The sequence below is a fragment of the Phalaenopsis equestris genome, unplaced genomic scaffold (genome assembly GCF_001263595.1).
Source record: "Phalaenopsis equestris unplaced genomic scaffold, ASM126359v1 Scaffold000318, whole genome shotgun sequence".
Lineage (NCBI taxonomy): Eukaryota > Viridiplantae > Streptophyta > Magnoliopsida > Asparagales > Orchidaceae > Phalaenopsis > Phalaenopsis equestris.
In genome coordinates this window covers 111,307-136,478 of record NW_018164760.1, presented here as the reverse complement: position 1 = coordinate 136,478, position 25,172 = coordinate 111,307, and the positions used below count along the sequence as shown (strand labels likewise).

At 35.2% G+C, this 25,172-nt stretch overlaps 1 protein-coding gene across 2 annotated transcripts in view; it reads right to left on the bottom strand.

Annotated features, from left to right (window-relative positions):
• Positions 1-25,172, bottom strand: part of LOC110025630 (lysM domain receptor-like kinase 3) — a 103,328-nt gene that overhangs the window by 44,771 nt on the left and 33,385 nt on the right. For both annotated transcript variants that reach the window (XM_020726209.1, XM_020726210.1), the window contains 3 exons: positions 15,174-15,319; positions 14,998-15,087; positions 14,796-14,901 (listed from right to left, as the gene is read on the bottom strand). In XM_020726209.1, the coding sequence (XP_020581868.1) occupies positions 14,796-14,901; positions 14,998-15,087; positions 15,174-15,319 (342 nt within the window). The remainder of the gene's footprint in view (positions 1-14,795; positions 14,902-14,997; positions 15,088-15,173; positions 15,320-25,172) is intronic.

Here is a 25,172-nt window from a genome sequence, read left to right as displayed (position 1 = left end):
TAAGCTTCTACACACCTAATTGAGGATTCTTTCTTGGCAATATAGCGTCCTTTCCATCCGATCAAATTTTTGGCGGATGCAGGATTGCAAATCAAGTTGTTCGAGAGGTTTTAATGGTAGGTTTTCAGGTTAACATTGTGGAGGTGAAGAACTTACAACAACAACAAAGCCTTAATCCCACTACATGGGGTCGGTCGGCTACATGAATCCAGGCTACATGAATCCATTTTCTCCATTGTGTCTTATTTACTGTCATATTTTCATTTAGTTCTAATAAATTAAGATCATTTTTATACAATAAGCCCAAGAGCTAGGGTCGGGAATTATGGTAAGAATGATCGGGTTATGCTGAAGATTTTTCTTTTGTAATTTTGGATTGGGATAAGAAAGATAACCCTAAAAAATTTATGGCTTATCAAGTTCTGATATCCGATTATATTGTTATAAGTCTACTAGAAGGTATTTAAGAAGAAGATTTGATGGGGAGGTGGTTGTGAAATGGTAAGGAATGATACTAGGGGCAATCAATGGCATTTGGTGGGAGAAAAAAGATGTTTGACGGTTGTCCTTGTTCAAATTAGCAAAGATAGCATTGAAACAAGAAAGCACAAATGTCAAAGAGGTTCACCACCTGCTCCTACACATGTACAAACACACCACTTGCAAAAAAGAATGATCATTACTCAATTATAATAAAAACCAGAGATACAATCTCTAAAACATAAAAACCAAATTAAAAGTCAGCTAAAACAAATTTTACAAATGATATTTATACTAATAATTAAACTAAACTCTAGTTAAACAAAACAAAATAAAATAATGCAGAAAATGTAAAAAAAATCTCTGATTTGATAATAGAGTGAAAAAAATCCCATAAGAAAATTTCACGATATGGGATTAACGTCTGACCTGTCCACGATCGCAATAGTCGTAAAAATTTGTGGTTTGATAGTTCCCTGCCTCCTGACTCATTTGTTTCGCAGTTTTGCAAGTCTTCGGCTCCCGCTTACCTATCCTCCTCTTTCTAGTAATCTCTCTCCTCTTTCTAATAATCAATAGCCCAACTTATCCTGCATTTCATAAGATTGAACCCCATGATTGAGATGCTTAGAAGGGTCAGCAAATATTCATTTTCAGGCAGGATTGTAAGTCCAGTAGAGTCAGACATAACTCAATCATTTTTGGGATTGAGTTATAAATCCATTTGCACTTCATTAGACTAGGTTTGAACCTCTACTTAATTAGTAGATATTAACTTAATTTTGGGACCTAAGACTATTCATCCTGCTACATCATAAAGCTCACAACTCCTAGGATTTTCCATGATCTTATTTCATTGGTATTTAAGTCGTAATTTTCTAATAAAAAAGATAAACTCAAATAAATAAATATCTCAATTTCAAAGTCATTAAAACTCAAACATATGATAGTAGATATACTACTTTGATTCTCAGTATCGAAGTGCTTCCCACTTTTTCCTATTTGGAACTCAAAAATAACTGCTCCAAATTAAACTACTCAATCGAAACTCTAAGTTACAATCTTGAAAACTCAATTTTGAATTCATAAAGACTTAACAAAACCTTAATTGAAAGTATTCTTTAGAGAAGATCTCTCTTAAAATTTAATTAACTATAAAAGTTTGTCATTATAAGAGGCTTGTAACCTAAATTAAAATAAATCATATTTAACTCCCATAAAGATAAAGGAAAAATCTATTGGTTAATGCAAGTCCATTAACTTTGAATGATATTCTTTATCTGAGTGATTGAGTCTATTATAGAGTGGTATTTTTATCTTTTAATATAGTATATTACTTTCAATGTCCTATTCGACCAACCAAAATAAATAAATATTATTCAAAATCTATGTGGTGTCACAAAAATTAAAACCAATAGTTCATCTTTATCTTCTTTCTTTTTTCAAAAACTTCCGCCCTCCGACTCTTCCTCATGTTGACCAACTTAGCATCCTAGAAAACATTGAGTACTTTTACCATAACCTCCATTTGGATCCAAAAAAGATAAAGCTCGCCAACTAAGCTTATGGCAAACTAGCTAGTTGAGTCCCGATAGGATTCGCTCAATCAAGTTTAAAGAAACTACCTGATAAGGTCGAAGTGAATATATTAGATGAGCATTAGGGAAAATTTATCTAAATGAGCATTAAAAAAAATTTATCGTGGTCAGGACAAATATGCCCAAATTTACTAAAGGACTCTCTAGAATGACTAACTCAAAAAGTTGCCCAAGCCCCAAAAGCTAGTAAAACTCCTCAAAAACTACAATATCACGACACAACCTAGGAGCTTGAAATCATCCAAGTTAGGAATATACGGTCAGATGGTTATCAATCAGGAGTAAATGAAATCAGACAGAATAAAGAGTTTCCTTCTTCGCAATGCTGCAAAGAAGGAAATATTATATTTGCATAGATTATTTCTTTTTAGTTGAATATTTAGATTAGAAATATGTATTAATTAAGTTATCTAACATAGATTATATAGAATATTCTGAACCTAAAATAGATTGTACAGACTATTATTTATTGGAATGAAAGCAATGGAAAAGGCATTCAGCCTATTTGCTCAAAACATTCACATGGTATCAGAGCCACGTTAAATATTTAGGGTCTGAATCTTTGGATTATTCAAGGTTGCAATCGTTTGTCTTCTTCGAATGCAAATCTTTAAGTCTCGTCGGATTGCTCGTCTGATTTATCCAAACCCTTGTTTGCTTCGTCTGGAGAGCTCATCTGGTTCGCCTAAACCATCGTCTGCCTTGTCTGGACTGCTCGGCTGCTCTAACTGCTTCGTCAGCTCCGCCAATCTACTTTCGGCAGATACTTTCTAACATCATTTGCCCAAGCACATTTAACTACCTCGCCCAAGCACACTTAACTGACATCATTCATAGTATTAATTAATTTACCTAACATAGATTATACAAAATATTATATATCTAAAATAGATTGTACATACAATTATTTATTTGAATGAAAGCAAAGAAAAAGGCATTCAGCCTATTTGCTCAAAATATTGACAATGGTGAAAATAAAATTCAACTACTATCACTAATTTCAACAGTAAAGAAAGAGTTATAACATGCTATATAAAAACTAAAGTTAAAATGACTTCGTGTTCTATTATTGCACTACTTTCGGCAGATACTTTCTCTTCTTTTCACTCATGTTATATTAGAATTTTAACAACAAAATGAGTTCCAAAATAGACCTAGTGGACTAATTACTCTTCTAAATCATATTACCGAAGAGATAAGTGTCATGTATGTCATTCATTACTTTAAAATTTAAAATAAAAAATCTCATGTACCAAAACTATAAATACACTAAGAAATGATGGTGTATGCATGTTTTCTTTTTCATTATCTTTATATTGAACATAACATTCTATATTCATTCTTTTCATATATTTGTCTTGGGGACACATCTAAACATAATTTAACAACCCCTTGAGCGATACATATTAAGTCAATACAGTTGGGCTTAGAACAAATCTATTATTGTCTAAGATGTAAAGGCACATACTCATCCATGACCAATACATACCTTGACACAGTGATCTTAATTTCATGATTACTTAAGCAGTGGGCAATTATTTACATATAGATATATCTTGGGGTCTCCAACCAATATCATATGAGGTTGAACTCATTGATTCAAAACACATGCAAGTCATACATAAAAAGTGTTTTCATTTTCATTTTCATTTAATAACATGCACTTTCTTTCCATGTGAAACTACAATTGTCTACTAATAAATACATTTATCTCGTAGAAAGTATATGATAAATATTATCCTGAAAAAATCTATTGTATATGCATTTATATTAATACATGTCTCATTCCTATAACTTGCCAAATCTAGTGTAACAAAAAGCAAGTCAATAGAAACATAAATAGGAATTTCGATTGAAAACATATTAATTAAATGCATAAGACTGAGAAACATGAAACGCTACTGAAATTCAGAATTATCCACCAAAAAACTTGAATTTTGATTTAAGCTTCTACCCTATATGTTCTCCGTCAATTCCTAAAAAAAAGTCGGATATCATAATAAAATATATTATAATCACATAATAAATGAATTTTACAAATTTAAGTATATGTAACACTTGTAAAACTTAGTTATTGTTTGCTTCATTTCTATAAACAAATAATTATTTATAATCTATTTACTTCTACAACAACAACAACAACAACAACAAAACCTTAATCTCACTACATGGGGTCGGCTAAATGAATTTTTTTCTCCATTGTGTCCTATTTAGTGTCATATTTCATTTAGTTCAAGTAAATTAAGATCATTTTTTATACAATAAGCCCAAGTCTTCCTGGGTGTACCTCTGTTATTCTTAAGTTATTCTTAACGCAAGTCGAATCTAAAACATCTACTCTCCTAATCAGATCATAAGATGGTAAACGTTTAATGGGACCAAACCATCTAAGACGACTTTCCCCAATTTTTCCTGTCACATGAGCTACACCAACCCTATCACGGATATCACGGATATAGATTTTGTGATATATTCATTTCGCATTTTGTCTCTAAGTGCAAAGCCACTCATCCACCTAATCATTCTCATCTCGGCAACACTTAACTTATTATTATGCTTAGGTTTGAAAGGCCAACAATCAGCACCATAGAGCATTGCAGGTCTCACCACCGTCTTATAAAATTTTCCTTTCAGTCTAAGCGGTACTTTTCTATCACACAAAAGGTCCACTTCAACCAACCAACCTAAATTCTACTATTAACATCCCCATCTATATCACAATAGCTTTGAACAACGGACCCAAGATATCTAAATCGTTCACACCTTTTAATAATTTGATCATCAAAAGTCACACTTCTATCACTAGAGCTAATACTACTAAAATTACATTTCATGTATTCAGTTTTAGTTCAACTTAAATGAAGGCCTTTAGACTCCAATGTAGACCTCCATAATTCAAGTTTTTTTTGGGCTTTTTCACTCGTTTTATCCACGAGAAGCATATCATCAGCAAAAAGCATAAACCAAGGTACATCCTCTTGTAGATGTCCATTAAGACCATCCATAACTAAAGCAAAGAGATATATGGGCTTAAAGTTAAAGTCGATCCCTGATAACGGACCCATAATCAAACAAAAATAAGAAAATGCTTCGTCAATCCTCATTCTGTTTGAACACAAGTAACAGCTCTAGTATACATATCTTTAATGACTTAAATATAAGTCATAACAACACATTTCTTCTCAATAACTCTCCAAAGGATATCTCTTGGAACCTTATCGTTAGCTTTTTCTAAATCAATAAAAATCAAATGTGGATTCTCCTTGTTATCTCTGAACTTCTCCATCAAACCTCTTAATAAATGTATAGCTTGCATGGTAGACCTACCCAGCATAAATCCAAATTGATTATGAGAAATCTTTGTAATGTGTCTTAACCTATGTTCAATTACCCTCTCCCATAACTTTAAAGTATGACACGTCAACTTAATTTCTCTATAATTTGCAAACTCTTGTACATCCCCTTTATTCTTAAAAATGGGGACCAAAATACTCTTCCTCCACTCCTCAGGCATCTTTTTAGTTTTTTAAAATAATATTAACGAGTTTAGTAAGCTATGAAACTCCGAAATCACCTAAATATTTCCACACTTCAATTGGGATATCATCAGGTCCTACAAACTTTCCACCCTTGGATTTTCTTTAAAGCTTCCTCAACTTCTTTTTTTACAAATGCGACGGTAAAAATGAAACTTTTTATTAATATTCACAATATTAAGATCACTAAGGTCGATCGTATTTTCAGAAACTTCATTAAAAAGTTTATCAAAAAGTTTATTAAAAAGTTCATTGAATATCTTTTTCTACGAAAAGTATTTTTAATACACTTAAGTTAAATCTTTACTTTTCTTCTCTTTGTTTGGCTAGTTTATACATATATTTTTCACCCTCCTTAGTATCTAATCTATTATAAAGATTATTAAAAGCCAAATTTTTAGCGTCACAGATTGTTCTTTTAGACTATCTGCGGGACGTTTGATATTTTTGTTAGTTCTCTAAGCTTTTCCTTTTAAACCAATTTTTATAAATAATTTTTTATATTTTATCTTTTTTTGCACATTATTATTCTACTACCAACTATTTTTATTTATAAAATTTTTTTCTTTTGATTCTCCAAGCACATCTTTTGCTACTTGTTTAATAATGTTTGTTACTTTATCCCACATAACATTTGCTTCTTCATGAACATCACAAATTTTGAAATCTTGAATTTTGCTCATAAAAATAATTTTATGTGTCTTTTAGATTCCCCCATCTAATTATATGATGATGAGTCTTAGTATTCTTTATTTTACAACTATTCATCTTAAAATCTTTATTTTACAACTATTCATCTTAAAATCTAGAATTAATAAAAGATATTGAATACTTAAATTCTCACTTGGAATGACCTTACAATCTTTAAAAACTCGACGATCTCTTCTTCTCATAAGAAAATAATCAATTTGTGTTTTATTAGATCCACTCTTATAAATAATAAGATGTTTATCTCTTTTCTTGAATAAAGTATTAATAATAACAAAATCATACGCTAAAGCAAAATCTAAAATAGTTATGTCTTATTCATTAGTTACTCCAAAATTGTAGCCACCATGAGTATTTTTGACGTCTTCTACCACTCCGACATGTCCATTTAAATCTCTTCGAATAAAAATTTTTTTTTCAATAGGTATCATCTGTATTAAATCTTTTAAGTCATTCCACAATTTATCTTTAGACCCTGTATCTAAACCTACTTGAGGAGCATAGACACTTATAATATTATAAATCTTATTATCAATGATAAACTTAAGGGCTATAATTCTATCTCCAACTGTATTAATTTTTACAACATTATTTTTCAAACTCTTATCTATAATTACACCGATACCATTTCTAGTGTGACTTACCAGAACACTAAAGTTTAAAACCTAAATTATCAATCTCCTTAGTCTTTTCTCCAACCCATTTATTTTCTTGAATACATAATATATTAATTTTCCTATGAATAATAATATCAACTAATTCCATTAATTTAGTTTCATAATATCAACCCATTTAGTTTCATAATATCATAATATCAACCCATTTAGTTTCATTTAAATTATTTTATACTACTAAATCATTATTTTGAAACCGCAATATAATATCCTTCCGAAATATAAATTTTATAATTAACACATTTTCTTCTTTTTGTTAATTAAGTCCTTTATTTAAAATTCGTAACAATTTCCAACTTAATAAATTCAAGCAATATATGACTGCAATAATTGTAATTATATCTTAACAAATAAGGTACTTTTACAAACTAAAATAATATATAATCCTTATATTAAATTATATATATAATTCTGGTAATAAGATCTAGCATTACAATATAAATTTTCTAATCAATTTGCATGCTAAAGATGTAAACTACAACTGCTTATTGCATTTGCATTATCTCAAATAAGATAAAAAATTTCTTAAAATTTAATATAATCTTAATTCTCATTATTATTTTTTTAATTGTTTTAGATTATTAATCAAACGTAAAAAAATGCATCAGAACGCATGAAAGGAAACTTAAAGTTATACAATCTCTTTGATTATTATTGTTTCAATCATATAAAAGAGAATTAGGATTTATCGGCCCTTGCTCGATTGATGCTGCCTAAGCTTGTGCCTATCCTAGCTCGATCAACCTCACAAGATCGAAAAAGTGTCGATCCTTGCATGCACTATCACACAAGGCTTTCCCCTTACTCTACTTCTGTTGTGAGCATGAGAGCAAACCATTTCCTCATCATGCTTGTGCCTCGACTCGCTTAGTCCCACTGCGAGCACACTCAACATCATTGCCTATTGGAAATTGCATAGGCACATGGTTACTCTCCCTCATCCCGCTTCGCTTTGCATGGCTTCAACGCTAGCACCATTCTCTGTCTTCTCACTGCCCTTCATCTTTGATTCTGCTTCAAGCTTCAATCTCTTCCCAGACCCATTCGATTTGCTGTAGGGAATCCCTTCAACTATTTCATCACCCTTATATAATGATAAGATCGTTTGCATCTCCCGTCTCCTTGCTTCTTATTTTGGTCACTGAAATAAAATATAGTTCAGCTTTGCATTAAAATGTGGTGTTAAATACAAACAGAAGAGCCAGCAACTTCCCCAAATGTGGTGGCCAGCGACTACAAGTCCAAGACTATAAATAGGCCATATGCCTACTAAATGCCACATTGTACTTTTTGAAATATTAAGCTTAAAGAATAATAATTTATGTAAGGCTTTGTTGACCTCATTTGAGGTCATTTCTCTTCTCTTTAGATCATAGGATCTAGCTCTAAGAATTCCTATTGATTATCTTAGAGGACTAGTATTGAGATCCATCCCTTTTAGAAATTCAAGTCACTTCCTGATTCTCTTGTGGTGTCTTGCATGGGTGATCTCAAACCATCATCGTTTGGTCAAGTGGCTAAGGACGACCATGTGGAGACTCAGAGAGAAGTTCCTTATAGGATCTCAAACCCTAGGGAGACCCCTTTATGACTTTATCAGCATACACAAAACACACAAAATTCACTAAGTTACGCAAGGTCGGACTAGAAATGAGCTTAAAAAGGGTGAAAATGTGAATTTCTCCGAACGACCTCTGATGGTGAAACAGACTACTCTGGCACGTCCGGGACATCATTTTTAGCTAAGAAAGACACCAATATTATCATGATTCTGCACACGAGCAAATCACACGCAAATCGATGAATTTGTCAAAATGACCTCGGACGACAAAACGGACCGCTCCGGCGCGTCCGGAACGTCGAAATTACCTGAAAAGGACATTCATTTTGCTATGATTTGACGCGCAAATGAAAATGCACAAATTGAGTTTTTTTTTTTTAATATTAAACATAATAATAATAATAATAATAATAATAATAATATAAATAAAACCCTACTTAATCCCTACCCGCGTGCGTAACCCTCGTTCCATCCCAGTCGCAGTTCGATCAAAAGCTCGGCTCACCCCCCTCTCGTGCCCTAGATCCCGCGATCAATCCACGAGGCTTCCTCCTCTCCCAACTCCTCTTCTTCTTCGCATGGCCGCTCGACCGAGCGGCTCTCCAATCATAAGATTTCAGCTGGTCGACATTTCTCCTTCTCGAGGCTACATTTCCTCCTCTCTAAATGCGTCTTTTCCTTTCCCGTTACTTCATTCGGCCACGACATCGTGGTAGGTGCGGCTCGTCTCTTTTCACTGCTTATAAAAGCCCTTCCTAGGGCAAGTTGGTGAGTTGTTGAAATTTTTGAGAGGAAAGGAGAAAGAATCGTGGCATCCTTGGTCGTGTACATTCGTTGTTGTATTCCTCGAGGATTTCGGGAGATTTATGCTTTTGCATCAAGGTTCTTAAGGAAGGTTTTTGTTGATTTTGTTTTCTTAGGCTGGTTCTTGAGTTTGCTTTGAATCTACAATCAAAAGGTAGCCCTCTCCCTCTTTCTTGCTGCAAGCATTTAAAGGAGATATCTGTTTTATTTTCATACATTGGGTTTAATGTGCTCATAATTTATAAAGGTATATTTTAGCAATTTTGCTCTGATGATTTCTTGCCTAAAGAATGATCCTTTTAGTTTTCATCACTTGGAATTGCTTCTAAATGTATTGTTCTAATGCATCTGGAATTGGGAAATTAGGGTTGCTTTAAGAACTTTTTGAGTTTAATGTTAAGAATGAGAATGGTTATAGAATTGGGGAGCTAGAAGATATGAGCGAGATGCATGAATTAAAAATACATTTTATGAAAAATGAGAAGGATGCTAGGGAGGCTTGCACAACAAAATTATTTGAGAAAAGAAAACTCAGATTTATTATTGAATTGGGGCAAAACCGTTGATGAATGGGAACCATACAGGGGTCGTCGGAAGCCTATTGTTCTTATTTGTGTGCCTAGCTATTTTTAATATATGATGTTTCTTTCGAATAAATTTCAAGTAATATAATTCCTCTCTTTCCCACTTCTACTTTTTCTATCCTTTTGATGTTGCTCATATTCATACATGCTAGATGGAATAATGGTTGCTACTCTTGTTTGAAATGCATGCTGGAAGAAAGTTTTATGATGAGGAATTATTTCGGTTGCCCTGTTTCATGTTAATCCCTTATTCGAATCACATGTGAAATGAAATGTTGATTTGGGACTTGACTTTTGAGCTTTTTATTATTGTTACCTCTCTTCGTATGGGTGCAAATTTTGGGTTTTAAAGCCTTGAGGAATTTACCTTGTGTTGGGCTCGGTTTTGCCCCTGTGCTGAGCTCGGTTTTGCTTTGAAATGGCTTAGTTTCACCCCTGTGCTGGGCTCGGTTTTGATTTGAAATGGCTTAGTTTTGCCCCTATGCTGGGCTCGGTTTTGCCTCATGATGGCCGGGTTTTGGTCACTTGTTGGGTTGGACCTTACTTTCGGGTTGGTCCTGTGTTGAACATGTCTCGAGCTTGGTTTTGTTTTGGCTTAGCTGGGTGCTATTTCCACCGCAGTGTATGGTTCGATTTTGGACCCTAGTGTGGCCCTGTTTTGATTTGAAATATGGCTTAGTTTTAATAATGATTGAGCCAGGTTCTAATAAAATGTATGTCTCGGCTTGGAATTTGATGTTTGGGGCTTTGTTTTGTTGTTTCTTTGATGTCTTCTACGTTCGAAATGCATGAATAGCTGAAATTTAGTTTCTAAGGCTTTTTGTAGTTAGTTTGAGTCTTGTTTTTGCTCCTTATACTTGCTGCCCCTGTTCGAAATGCATGTTGGAATCTGTTTAGCTTTTAAGAATTTGGTCTCAGATGCTTGGTTTTATCTCCTGATATTTCACCTTATTCAAATATATGTTGGAGCCTGTTTTAAGCTTTAAGAAGTCGGTTTTGTGGTTCAGTTTTACTCCTTAAGCCTGCTATCCCTGTTTGAATATATGTTGGAATCTGTCTGGTGTCTTGAGCAGTCGGTTTTGGGGCTTGATTCTATTTCTTGTTGCTGCCCCTCTAATCGAATCGTATGTTGGATGAAATGTTGTCTTTTGAGTTGAGAACTTTTAAAATTTTGAGAACTTTTAAAATTTATTTCAGGAAGGTTTATTTTTGTTCCTTGTTGCTTTCTCTGTTCGAAACACCTGCAGGTGGTAAGGTTTGACTTTGAAGCTTTTGGGGCTTGTTTTGGGGCCCTGTGCTGCTTCTCCTGGCCGTAAGCCTCCCTGTTGTGTTCTCTTGTTTGTGTTGGGTGTTAACTGGTGGCTTCCCCCTTTGGCTGCCCTTACTCATGAGCTGGTAGCTGTTGGTTTGGGTTTGGTGGTTCCTCTGGCTGCTCCAACCCGAGAGCACCTAATTGTGATTCCCCTTATGTTGGGCTCGGTTCGCCCTTTTAGTTGTTGCCCCTGCCTGGATTGGAGTTGGTGGCTTCTCTGAATGTTCCTAACTGTGAGCACTCATTGTAGCGTTCTTCTGTTCTGTTTGAATGTTTCCTGTTGCCTTGGTGATGAATACTTGGTTGAATGTGCTGTTGTGGGCTAGGTTGAGCCTTTTCTGTTGTGTCTACCCGTGATCCTATTATAGTTATAATTTGGGCTCGGTTTGCCCTCCTTGGTGCCTTTGCCCGTGAGCTTGATGGTTGATTTCCTCCCTGTGCTCTTGGTCCTTCCTTGCTGCCTTTGCCCGTAAGTTGGGCTTGGGTGGGCTTCTCTTGTTACCCTTACCAGTGAGCCTATTTTGATTTTTTTTTTTCTTGTTGCCCCGGTCATGAGTGCTTATGTGCGATCCTTTGGATGGAGTGGGGTTCATGCGGCATGGGAATTTTTTTTAATTTGATGTGAAATTGAATACTTTGATGTTGGTGAAATAAAATTTGTCAATTCTTAATGTTTAAGAGAATTCAAAATGCTCTTTTTCAAGGAATGATCTGTTAGATGTTTAGAAATGTTTTGGGGCTCAATTCTGCGGGCTAGTCATTTGCAATATAAAAAAAAAAGAGAAAAGAAAAAGGAAGAAGAGGAGATGTAGAAAGGATAAAAAATTTTCAAATATTTGAGAATGATTGGGAATTTTCTAAGTTGTATCTTTTAAAGATGTTTCATGGCTAGCAGGGGAGGTGTATTTCACCTCTTTTACTCATTCGAGAAAGTCTCGTCAGTCGGATGTTTTAGGCTAACCCCCTTGCCGCTTTGACTTTTCTTTTCTAAATTTGTTTTGGAAGAGGGTTGGTCTTCTATCTTTTTAATTTCTTGATTTTTGGTTAGCTTTCATTGCTTCTTGGTTTAGGCTTTTTGTGCTTATGTCTCATGCATAAACGTGCATATATAGCCTTTTACTATATATGAAATCATCAAGCAAGGTCGCAAGTAGGTTGGTTTTGTTTTAGGGCTTAAGGCGATGATGACAAAGGTATGTCGGTAGTAGAGCGGAATGATATCTCATCCTACGATATCAAAACCCAATCCAATGACCTGATGAACTGTAGGATGATACTATCATTCACCGACACAAGATTAGCGGGGGACCCGTACCTTCTTAGGTTGTTGTCAGTCCTACCCCGACGGCGTGATCAAATCGTGGACAATCATAATTTTTCAAAACTGATAAGAACAAAACATGATAATAGCAGATACAATATTTATAAAAAATAATTTTACTACAAAATTGATACAATTTCCTTTTGTATGCCTGAAATCCATTTGTATGCTAAAATATAGATTTTAAATATATTGTAACTTGGTTGTCCACTTGTCGATTACCAGTACCGGGCTAACGAGTACCCTCCTAAGTTAGCTTTAGTAGGACACACTTCTAGTTGAGTAGCGGGTTCTATACATCCGGGTGACCGATAGTAGCCTTCGACGTCCCTCAAGTATAAATATATACTATCTGAGCCTAGCTCCGACCCGAGTGCTTGCGGTTTATTCTTTCTTCGGATTTTTCGTGTGATTTTATTGAAACTTATGGTAAAGCACTCGTGATCTTTTTCCTGGATCTTTCCGTATTTTCAGTGACTTTCTTTGAGTTGTCATTTGCTTTTTTTTTCTTCGAGATTTCTGTCATGAGTCATTTGCCGATTTTTTCTCGAGTTTTCTTTTGTCATGGGTCATTTGCCGCTCTTTCTTGAGTTTTCTAGATGGTATTTCTTTTGTTGATACAATGCATGTTAGTTCATTTCTTAAATTTTGTCACTATACTTATAGCTGCTATTGTTTCTTTTACACACTATACCTTAGAGTAGGAGACCAATAGTTGGTTTTATAGGAGGTACTCGGCAGCAGATCGTTGACTAAACACATGCATGTACCCTTAAAATGAACGTCAAATCCAAAGGTGCTACGAAGGGGAATTTGGAGCGAACAACATGAGCAGCACGACGAGGACACACAGAGAATCAACTTCGAGATGGATCTGCAACATCAAAACAAGTTCACGTCAACTAAACATTTTCTTTAGTTTAAATAACAAGCCATAGGACTTCGAGGTGGTTTGCTTAGCGCAAAGTAAATCCTTACCTTATCTTTAAGCTTTTGCATAACTCTGTTGTGCAATTATAAGTCCTAACATTTTTAGGATTCCAGGGTTACCGTGTGGTATAGTATAAATCCTCCTATCTTTCTAAGTTATTTGCACGATTAGATATCGTGTGAATGTAAGTCCTAAATTCTGAAATAAATTACAGGATTAAGCATTGAATAACATTATTTCAAAGACATAAAGCCAAACAATATGATAGTTGGGAAATCACTAGGGTTTCCCCTGGATCTGTGATATCTCCTACTCTTCATTCCTTTGGACTCCTAAAAAAATTGATCCTATTTGAGTCATTCCCATTTGACTTTCCCATATCCAATCTTGGAAGCCTAAACTTTGAAATCTGGAAGGCAAAACCACTGATCTTAATCGAGAGTCTTCTTAAGTGACCCTGGTCATTTAAGATATAATTAACTATAGGGGTTTGACTCTATATGGAACTTAGAACCCAGGTAAAATAAACCTTATCTAATCCTTATATTAGGTAAGGGAACTTGTCGGCCATTTATAAAAGGTTTTGCAGACCAAACGGATGTCACAAACTCCTTAGTTTAGGTGGTTGAGCCTACTGACAAGTGGTATGTTTATCCTTCGGGGTAGTGTATTACTTGTGGTATCGCGCTCATCCATCCAAACTATTCAATGTGTGAGACTCGTTTGGTCTCATCTATTCTTTAAATTAAAATGTTACTTTCAAAAATCATATTTATATTAGAACTATTTTCATATTCTACAAAAACCATTCCTTCAAAAATAACGGTCGACACGCTTGAGGCCCCAAATATACACTTATAAATAAGGTATCTTGGAGAGAGCAAGGAGTCCAACAACTTCAATTCTGCCTATGCTGACTTCTCCGCTGCAGCCTTTTTTCCCTCATTTAGTCAAAACAATCTTGGAGAGAGCTCGATAGTGGATTTTTCCCTCATTTTCTCAGCTGTCCACCTAGCTTTTTTTGCTCCAACCCTTCCTTTCTCCTTCAAGTTGGTAAAATTATAGCATAACCCACAACAAAAGATTAATAAAAAAGGAGTTACAAGACCACGGTGAAAGCATGTATTTCAAAGTTCCTCAATAGACTATATTCACCAAATGTTTGAATCCTTGAATGTTAAATTCATTAATAAAATGCTACAAACCAAAAGAAATTATACTATGAACATAGAAAGCTTTTCTGATGTAATTTTTAGAAGGACGTACAGCACTTTAAAAATAATTACCTTTGTATTGTGAATCATGCAAATGATTTTTGAGCGAACCTTTTTGAGCATACTCATAAACAAGAAAGAGCTCGTCAGTACTGACTGCATAACCAATCAATTCTACCTTGACAAAAGATACAAAAAATATAGTAGGTTGGTTAAGAAATCACAGATTGCGCAAGTGAAACAACAGGAAACCGTTCGGTTATGCAATACATACCAAGCTGGAATGGTGGACGTTGCATAGAACCTTCATCTCTGCTATAAATTCCTTTATTTTGGTCGCAGTCATTCTTTTGATAGCAACCTCCTATAATTGTCATTTATATTACAAATTGTCTGTAATAGAATACTAGGAAACAGGTTCGACAAAAAAATGTGCGTACAAGTACAGACCTGATCACGAAGAAATCCATAATATACAGAGCCATAAGTCCCATGACCCAGTAAATTTGTATCAGAAAAAGAATCGGTTCCCAAAAGAATTCCTTCAAATGTAAAAATTATTGGTTTCTCTATGTCAAATGCATCAGCCGTGATGCCTGTTTAAGGAATTTTATTTCATTAAAATGTAAAATCAGGAGGTAATAAAGAATTTCAAATAAAACTCAATAACGGGCTAGGTAACCCTTAGAAGGTACATTGCTGCAAGAAAATATTACAATTTAATAATGTCACCAGTTTATAAAGTCTGCTCAAAATATAGCTTATGATTTCTTCTTAAAAGATAGAATAATAATTTGACTAATTTATGCGTCATATCAAAAAAATGATTTGCATTGCCTCATCCCAATAAACAACCATGTAATTCATTAGTATTAAAAATAAATTGTAACAAATAAAACTATATATCCTAGATAAGACCGAATGTGTTCTAGTTAACTAACCCAACAAGCTAAAGAGAAAACCACTTGTACAAGAGGCTGAACGTTATCAGTGAGATTGAAAATGTATCAAATGAGTCAAACTAAATATCAACACATACCATGTTGATTGCCATTTATGTTGAAATCAGAATGAGTAGAAGGCTTGAAGACTGTTTTCCTTTTGTGTTTCTTAGTAGGTTGTCACCTGGATCCTTTTATTTATTTGGATTCATATAAATAATTCTCCATTGGATTCAATATGGTATAGGAGTGATGCCAGCGTCAGCATCATTGGGGCGACTGTAAGCTTTCTAGCCCAGAACCAGCTAGGATCAGTTTTATTCTCTGGCCGGTTAAGAGAATTGTCATTTCCTTGAGCTGGCCTGTCAATGACAGAGTTATTAGTTTCTTTATTTATGTTATTTAAATTTATATATATATATATATATATATATATATATCGCCAAAATAAAAGTTTCATTGATGGGAAGAAGATCAAAGGTTTTAGTAAGCGGGTGCTAGGAGCCCACTCACAAGGCATACAAGACTCAAAAGGTAACCAAAAAGTACAAGTATACCCAAAAAAAAAGCTAAGCAATTTCCCCAAAAAGATAAAAATGGATTGCAGGCTTCTCGGGAGCTTAATCGTGATGAGTGGGCCTTTCTCTCTCCCTGGATGTAGAGAGGGAGTCAAGCACGAAACTATGATGAGAGCTTCCACCATAAACAAGCAAAGCATCCTGTAAATTCCTAAGTTCCTCTACCTGTTGCACACCTTGAACTTGGTACTCCACCAAGGTTTGAGAGCCCTCAACATCAGCAATAATTATTTCCATAGCGTATGGAGCATCTTCTGGCACCAAAATGAGATTATCCTCATTTTCAGCAACATGAGGGCGCTGAGATAGTGAGGGGTGCTCCTCTGGGGCAAAATCAGTGGTGATATCCACTCGAGTTGCCGTTTTCACCATATCAGGGGGTGGAGTAGGTGCTTCTTGAGTAGATAGGTGAGGAAGTTGAGGTTGTGGTCTCAAATTAGGATGAAGCTTGAAATATTTTTCAAGTGTGTATCCAAACTTCTTACAATGGGTGCAATAGTATGGTATTTGTTTCATGATAATCTGTTGCCAATACCCATTATGTGCAGTGTCAAGCCAAAATTCTTCAATGTCAAGTAAATTGATATCTCTCTCCACAAGGATCCTGGCGACAGAAGGGAAGAAAGATTAAACTTAGGTATGTCTAATTTCATTGGTCTCCCAAGTACGTCCCCAATGGAATAAAGGGCCTGATAGTTGAAATAAAGTAATTTAAGCCCATATAACTTAAACCATTATGTTATTGTAGGTGGTTATTGGTTTGGATCAAATTTAGGAGATCACTTGATCAACTTCATAGTTTTTCCTTCAATGGTGAGGTATTTTCTGGAGAAAATCATAGCATAGCCTTCGTCCGTAGACAAATGTATCATCACATGTCACACATCAAAGAGACTCACCTTATATTGTCCTACAAATTTGAGGTCCTCAAAAGCTTTGCGACTAACCTCCATTTTGGGAAGCTCCAACTAAAATTTCCCAAAAAGTGTAAATTTGCATTTTTCAATCAAAGTAGAGACTTAATGGTTTGAAAAATAACAGCAGTCTTATCACCCTTCCTGCAAGCCCTCTTAAAAACAGACAGTCGGCTTTCTCTTCAAGAGAATCATGATAGATCCGAGAAAACACAACATACTCGACAACCTTCTTAGAGTCTAGACCCTTACGGTACTCTGCAACAACAGATTTTTTGCCTAGGAACTAATTTGGGGGAGGAACGGTGGCCATCAAAGCAGAAGTCAAAAAACGGAAAAAGAAACGGTAGGACTTGCCACGGGAGGAGGCGTTGTCAAGTAGACTCGATGTCTTCGCGTAGATCACGACGAGGATGAAGGAACTTTGTTGCGGTGGGAGTTAAACAGAGTCGACTTCTTCGAGTGGATCACGACGATGACGAACCACTACAACGTAATCCCCTTCCCTTCTTCTTCGAGCACGACGAGGCGATGAAACTGAAAGTTGTCAAGAAAAGTCGACATCTTTGCGTAGATCACGACGAGGACGAAACTGCTACGACGCAATCTCCTTCCCTTCTTCTTCAAGCAGGACAAGGCGACGAAACTAAATTTGTAGCACTTTGTCGTGGGGGGAGGCATTGTCCAGCAGAGTCGACGTCTTCCTGTAGATGACGCCAAAGACGAGCCTGCTACGACGCAATCGCCTTCTCTTCTTCTTCAATCACGACGAGACGACGAATTCTCGTTCTGGCGTAAAGATATCGAGGGCTACTCGAGTCGCGACTAGAGTAAACTCTAGCAGAGCAAAACCAATCGTAAAATAATGTGTGTATATATATATATATATTATTTTGTGTGAAATAGGAGTATATATTTTTTTCAAACTTGGTTGGATCATCTTTGCTTTGGTTTTATTATATTTTGGGGAGACTAATCTTTGTTTTCTCTCTATTTGGAGAGTTGTAGCCGGCTCATTCAAGTGTTGAGACTATATCTTGATAGAGTACAGATGATGGAATCCACATCTACGACGTTCCCTACATTTACACAAGTCATTGTTGGCCTCCTCTCCTCCTTGTTGTTGACCAACAGAAGGTTCCCTGTGCTATTACCAGCCCGATTTCTAAAATTTTCAGGTTATCTCTATCCCCCTCCATTTGCAAGAAAATCATTAAATCCTTGTACAACTAAACACCATCTTTGGGACACCCTAAATCGTTGTCATTTGCTATCAAAGCCAAATCCAAATCTCACTTTCTAACTCTTAACCCTTTATCTACAAAACCCAACATTTCTACCTTCAACTAAACTTCAAACATTTGGCAAACCCTAAGACCTACACACTGTCGCCAATGAGAAATCCCCAAAGGAATGTTCTAGACTTTCTCAAGGAGGAAATGTAATTGATAATCCTTAAATTACAAAACAGGCTTTCTAATTTTGAATGAAAATAGCACAAGTTCAGACAGAGTTGGAACGTTGCTCACTTTGTTGGAGAAGATGAAGAGAATCCCTTCCATCAACAGCCCTTAAGAGATAAGCGGTCAATGTGATGTCATTTTGGCCTTGAGCATAAGAGAAGGGAGAGTGCTTTTGGAGGTAAGGGTTGCTTTATAATATTTTGATGATTGTATGGGTCATGATGAGTTTATTGAGTGGCTTCAAACTGTAAAATGAATATTTGAGTACAAGACATTCCAACTAACAAAATTGTGAAGTTGTCATTAAATTAAAAAAGTGTTTTCACTATGGTGGGAGAAATTGAAATGCTTGAACCAACATGGAAGAAAAGGGACAAATCACTACTTAATCTAAGATGAAGAAGGTACAACACAATTATCTGCATGAACAATACAGATAACATAATTTCTTAAGATTTCACAAGTAACAACAGAATGATTTATTAGTAAGGGAGTACACTGTTGAGTATATTAAAGCGTGAATTGTTGGAGACAGATGAGAACACCAAAGCCAAATAGCTTGGAGTATTGAGAACTTCTATTAATATTTTCATACAATTAAAGCCCAAGAGGTGTAAACAAGTCAAGTAGATTGAGCTTGAGCTTAATTAATCAATCTAGTATGAGCTTGATCTCGAATATAAAATCTATGAACTCGAGTTGGATCACAAGCAGACTCGTTTATTATGAAAAAGAAAGTTTTTTACTATAAAAAAAAATTAAATTAATTTAAGCAAGTGTTCTAATAAAATTGAAAATAGAATAAGCACTTTGAAGATAAATATTAAGAAATCACTTGACATTAAATATAAAGTACATATTATCAATTTTTAAATATTTTAAATCATTTAAAGATAACCTTGAAATTTTATATATTTGAGTATATTTTATATTAATATTTTTTAAAACGAGCAGGCTTACGAGCTAATGAGTTGAGTAGGGGTTGGCTTAAGCTCGGCTTGTTAGCTCAACTCACAAGCCACTTATCGAGTTGAGCCCAAGCCAGCTCACATGCGGCTTGTCTCACTTAAAACCATGAACATCGCAAAATGTATAGACTTTTAGCCCTCAAGGTATAGAAGCAACACAACAACATCAAATTCACTATATTTATTAGGAAGGGTTCTGGGGCCAAGCAGCAATAATACTATGACTAAAGTGCCAAAACTTACACCATGTAAGGAGTTGGCACAAGAATAAGAAAAGAATGACAGGTCAATAGCCAAGACTATTCAAGCCATGAAGTACTTTAAGTATCATGAATATGAATCTATTATATCCAGTTGTCCAAACTAGAGAGTGATTTCTTTCACAAAGTAGAGTGCAATGAAAGAAGATAGTTGACTCATTGAGATGAGTTAGGAAGAGTACGAGCTTTAGGTAGACAAAAGTGAGATACAATAATTCGATGAGTTCTCTTGATCAAGCATAATTATGATAAAATAATACCTTAAGCATAATATCTCCTATACCCATTATAAGGTGAAAACAAAGGTGTGTAGTGCTGTTTGAAATTACTGCGAGATAAGTCGGTCAATCACGCAAATATATATGTCGAGTAATATACAGATTATGACTCAGCATATTGATCCTACGATGATGTGTCCAAATATTTCTAAAGGGAAAAATTCTTGTTTACTAAACCTCGAGGCCTAATTTGAAGTGATCACAGAGTAAAAAAGGTAATCCTAGCAATCTGAAACAATAAGCAAAATTAACAATAAAAAAAAAATGATAAGTAAGCGCCTTGAGTCATTAAGAGGAGATGAGACACATGATCCTCTGATACTGATATAGTGTTTTATCAATGTTTTCCTATAAGTTCCCTAACATAATAGCTGACAACTAGGAACACATTCCTCCTTAGCCTATGTCTAAGTTTCAAAGAGAGTTGGAAACCATATTACAGTTAAGGGAGACTTAACTATGCAATGTTTCCCATGATTTCTCGAATCTCCTATCTAGGTTGCAATTTCCTACTAGCAACATGTCTATTCCACAAGGCTATTATGTGTAAACCTATTTGTTCTTCTAGGCGGCGAATAGAAGTCCTAGATGACAAGGAGTTTTAATTGCCTAGCTGATCAGATTATGTGTAGATGACGATCAAGATGTTAACATATCAATATGCATCAATTAAAAGCATAGAAAATGTATATGGGAAAAAAAACTGTGAAAAGCTCACCTCTCCCCACTCCACTCCTCTCTATTACCATGAGCTCAGCTACCTTTACACCGATCCAGGAACACTCATTCTTCTACTCGCCTATAGTAAACATGCAAGCTTTCTCTTCCTCCCTCACAACAAGCTCCAGCTAGCGAACTGCTCTCCGACGAGATCCTCTCTCCGGCGAACTTCAACAGCGTAACCCCTTCCCTTTCCTCTTCGTTGTTTTTTATATTTACATATATTTAGGCATCCGACACCTTGAAAAGAAAAAAAAAATAGAAAAGGGAAATTTACATACATACTATTCAATTCATATGTATTTATGTGCTTAAATTAAGACTTCAATTATACACATATCATTCAATCCTAATGCATTTGCATGTTTAATATCTACATTTCTTTGTTTTGAGCTCATTTCATCTTGATACTCAGGAATTATTTAAGGAATTTGAGGATATGGAAGCATGTGTAGTGATAATTGAATATGGATTGCAAGATATAACTTTGCATATCAACATTACATGATAGAAGAGCTGTTGGGAGAATAAGGTTGCTTTTCAATCTTGATTCCTGGTCCTACTTCAGAATTATTTTCATTAACATTATACGAGAGGGCCAATGAGGTTAATGGATTCATGTAAGTCTCACTCTATGGTTCAACCTTGTATTTCACTGTAGACTTGTTATGTGATGACCTTTTATTAGAAAACTGAAAAATTTACATACAGACCACGCAAGTCTTTCAAGTCACATCAAAGTTACTTAACTGTATGTATGAAAATACATAAGAATTGAGTAGTATGCATGCAAACCTTCCTAATATTCTTCTCTGCTCTCCCCGATATCAATTGTTCACCAATTAAATGCTGATTTGGGGACATGAGAGAGTTAAGCTATATATTACATTCATTTTCTTCAATAGTTTATTACTAATTAAGGTTTTTGGGTCAGGTAAATATTACTTAGTCGATGTTGGATATCCTTATAAAGGGGATATCTGAAGATGTTTGCAGATATGCGATATTACATTCCAGATTTCGAGAGAATCAACTGTGACAGGAAAGAAATTTCGAACAAAAGGCACTCCTTACGGGATGTAAATGAAAGAACGTTTTGAGTGTGGAAGAAGAAATAGGTCATACTGCGTGATATGTCGACTTACCCATTTCCAAAAGAAGTGTAGATTGTAATGGTCACGATAGCGCTCGACTACTAGATTCGACGACATCATTCTAGAACAGATGTAGAATTCACCGTGGCTAACAATGATCACACGCAGGTCCCGCTGGAACCATTTGAATTTCACGTTGGGCAATCTATATCACAAGAAGGTTACAACCAGAATGGCGAAAGTGTCGCAGAAATGGCTGAATTGAGAGAGCAGATAACGAATGTTATTGTTCGATGTTGACTGGACTTATCTTCTTTATTTTATAAACTCTATGTTTATTTTATGTCACGTATTACGGATATTTTTATTTTGCAATTTTAACATGTTTGCATTATTTCTTTTTCATTTGACTTTTCTTTGTGGGAATGTGATGTCAATGATGAAACTTATGATCTTGTAGATTCTTTTGGATGACCTATTGGCTGTTGTTGGTAAGTGTTACATGTGAAATCTTAATGAATGCAACAAAATTCCTCTCTTCTTTCCGGCGCATCGGTTTGCGAGGTTCTTTAGGATGACTTTTTTTGTGATATGCACATATGACACATAGGAGGTTGATTTTACATTGGTTAAAGGCAACCAAGAACTCATTTTTATAAGGTTTACGATCTTCTTGTAATGATAGATTCCATGGTTGGTATGTTGAGTTCTCTGAAACCTCACGCCTACAAAAAAACGATATTTAATTACATCTTTCAGCAATTTCAACTTCTGTTATGACTAATGGATTGTTTTTTTAATCATTAAAATTTTGAGGGACCTCCCAACCAGTGCTCTGTCGCTGCAGCTATAGACTTCCCTACTGATGTTGTGTCAGACAAATAGCTACAGGAGAAAATTCTACAGATGTCCGCGGTGAACAGACGGTCCAAAAAAGTATGGTTTCTTTCGGTGGGCAGACAGTCTGAAAGATTCTACTTCCGATAGTGATCGGGGTTCGATGACATCCCTGAAGGATGACATAGTTCGAAACATAGGTCGTATGGATTTTAAAATGAATATTATCATTTTTTAAATGTAATTTTAATACTTTTTGTCATTTTTTAGTGTACACTTGATACTTACTATTATGTAATGTGTGTATCTTATTTTTTCTACTGTTCCGAAATGTTTCTCTGTTTCTCAAGTATCAAATACATTGTTATGACAGTTCTGTTGCAAACAGCATTACTACACAAGGGCAGAATGGTCATTTATCTACAATCAGCTGCAAATCAGTTGTTTTCCAACGGCACAAACCAAGCAACCAACAAGTTTATTCAGATCAGCTACTGATTAGTAGCTTATCGGGATCAGTTGTTTATCAGCAGATTGTCCATAAACTGCAGCTAACTCAAACTGATCCTAAGTGATTTCATGTGATCTTCTTGAGGGTTTGTTATCTCTAAGTGTTTTTATCTTTGGTTTCCTTGAATTTGTCTCAAAGTTTGGCCAATCTCAAAATCAAAGGGAGCTAACTCAGCTTCTACAGTTCTACTCATGCACTAAGGATTGATAAATATAAGATATAAAGATAAGGTCAGAAAAACAACTGAAATTAAAATCACACAACACAAGACGTGCAAAATATAAAACAATAAAATTTGCAATAAATGATTTTTCTTTCAGTTTTTTTAACATTTTGTCACCTACAATAAGAATGATGCAACAAACACAAGTACAACACAATAAAGCACAAAACAAAAATAGAAAATGGGAAACAAAAAGGTTCAACGATAAACTCTAAGTTGATCCACAAAAATTCTTCTAATCTTAAAAAATATTTACTTCAATCATGGGCAATGGCGCCAAAAAATTGACGTCTGAAATTTTTGCGAGGCAAGTCGATTAATCGCAAGTATATGATCAAGTAATACGTGGATTTTGAGTCTGTGTATTGATCTCACCAGGATAATGTCAGGGTAAGTTCAAGTTTATTAAACCGCTAAGTCTATTTTGAAGTGATCATTGTCCAAGAAAGATAATCCTAGCAATCTGAAAAGAAACAATATACAGAAATGACAAGTAAAAACTTTGAGTTCTTCAGAGGTGATAAAGCACATGCCCTTGTGACACCGGTAAAGTGTTTTCTTTATGTTTCCTATGAGTTCCCCTACGTGACAATTGACAACCAGGGACACATTCCTCCTTAGCCTAAGGCTAGGTCATAAAGAGAGTTGAAAACAATATTATAGTTAAGGGGTACTTAACCATGATGCATATTTTAGAATTTCTCATATCATGTATCTTGGTTGTAATTTTTTTCTAGCAATATGTTTATTCCATTAGGTTGTCATGTATAAGCCAACTTGTTCCTCTAGACGATGGTTATAAATCCTAAAGCACAAAGAGTTTTACCTATTTAACTAATCATATTAAAGTGACGATCAAAAGGTTAACATATCGCATGTATCCTTTAAAAGCGCATAAAACGTATATGGGAAAAAACTCAAGGTAAAACATAGAAAGAAACTATGCTTACATCACAGGAACATGAATGCGAGTTTAGCCATGGAACATGTGAGAGAAAGATTGGAGCATTTCATTGTAATAATCAAAGATACAAGTTCAAGGAGGAACAAACTTACAACTAAGCCAAGTACTTTAGCAATACATCAAATCCTTGCCTTAGAATGATCAACTCTCCATACTCTCTCTCACACACAACGCTCGACTACTCTCTCATGCAAGCACTCCTAAAATGCAAAGGAAAAAATCACCCTAGAAGTACCCTCCCCCAAGGAAGAAGAAGATGAACCCCTAGTATTTGCACTAGAACGTTAATTCTTGTTGTAGAGAGCCTCCAAAGCCTACCCAACTCCGTCTAGGTTGTGCGCAAGCTCTCTTTTTATAGCTCTTATTATAAAATCCATGGAAAATCAAGCCAAATTAATCATAGTCGCACGATGGTTTGACCACACTTGGGATGGGCGTAACCACCTCGTAGTCGGTGTGGCCATGTTGAACCCTGGCATAACCAAGCCGAACCAATAGCAAGGTTGTGTAATTATGTTTCATGCAGTTGTGTTTACGTCGGGCCAGCACAATAGCTTGCGTCGTATTTTTGCTCCGTGAAGCGTGTTTAACTCCCTATAACCTTCAAAATATACAAAGAACATTCCATTAGCACAAAATTATGATAAATAAGGAAGAAAACACAATATTTAATGCAAGAAAAAACACTATTTACCTTC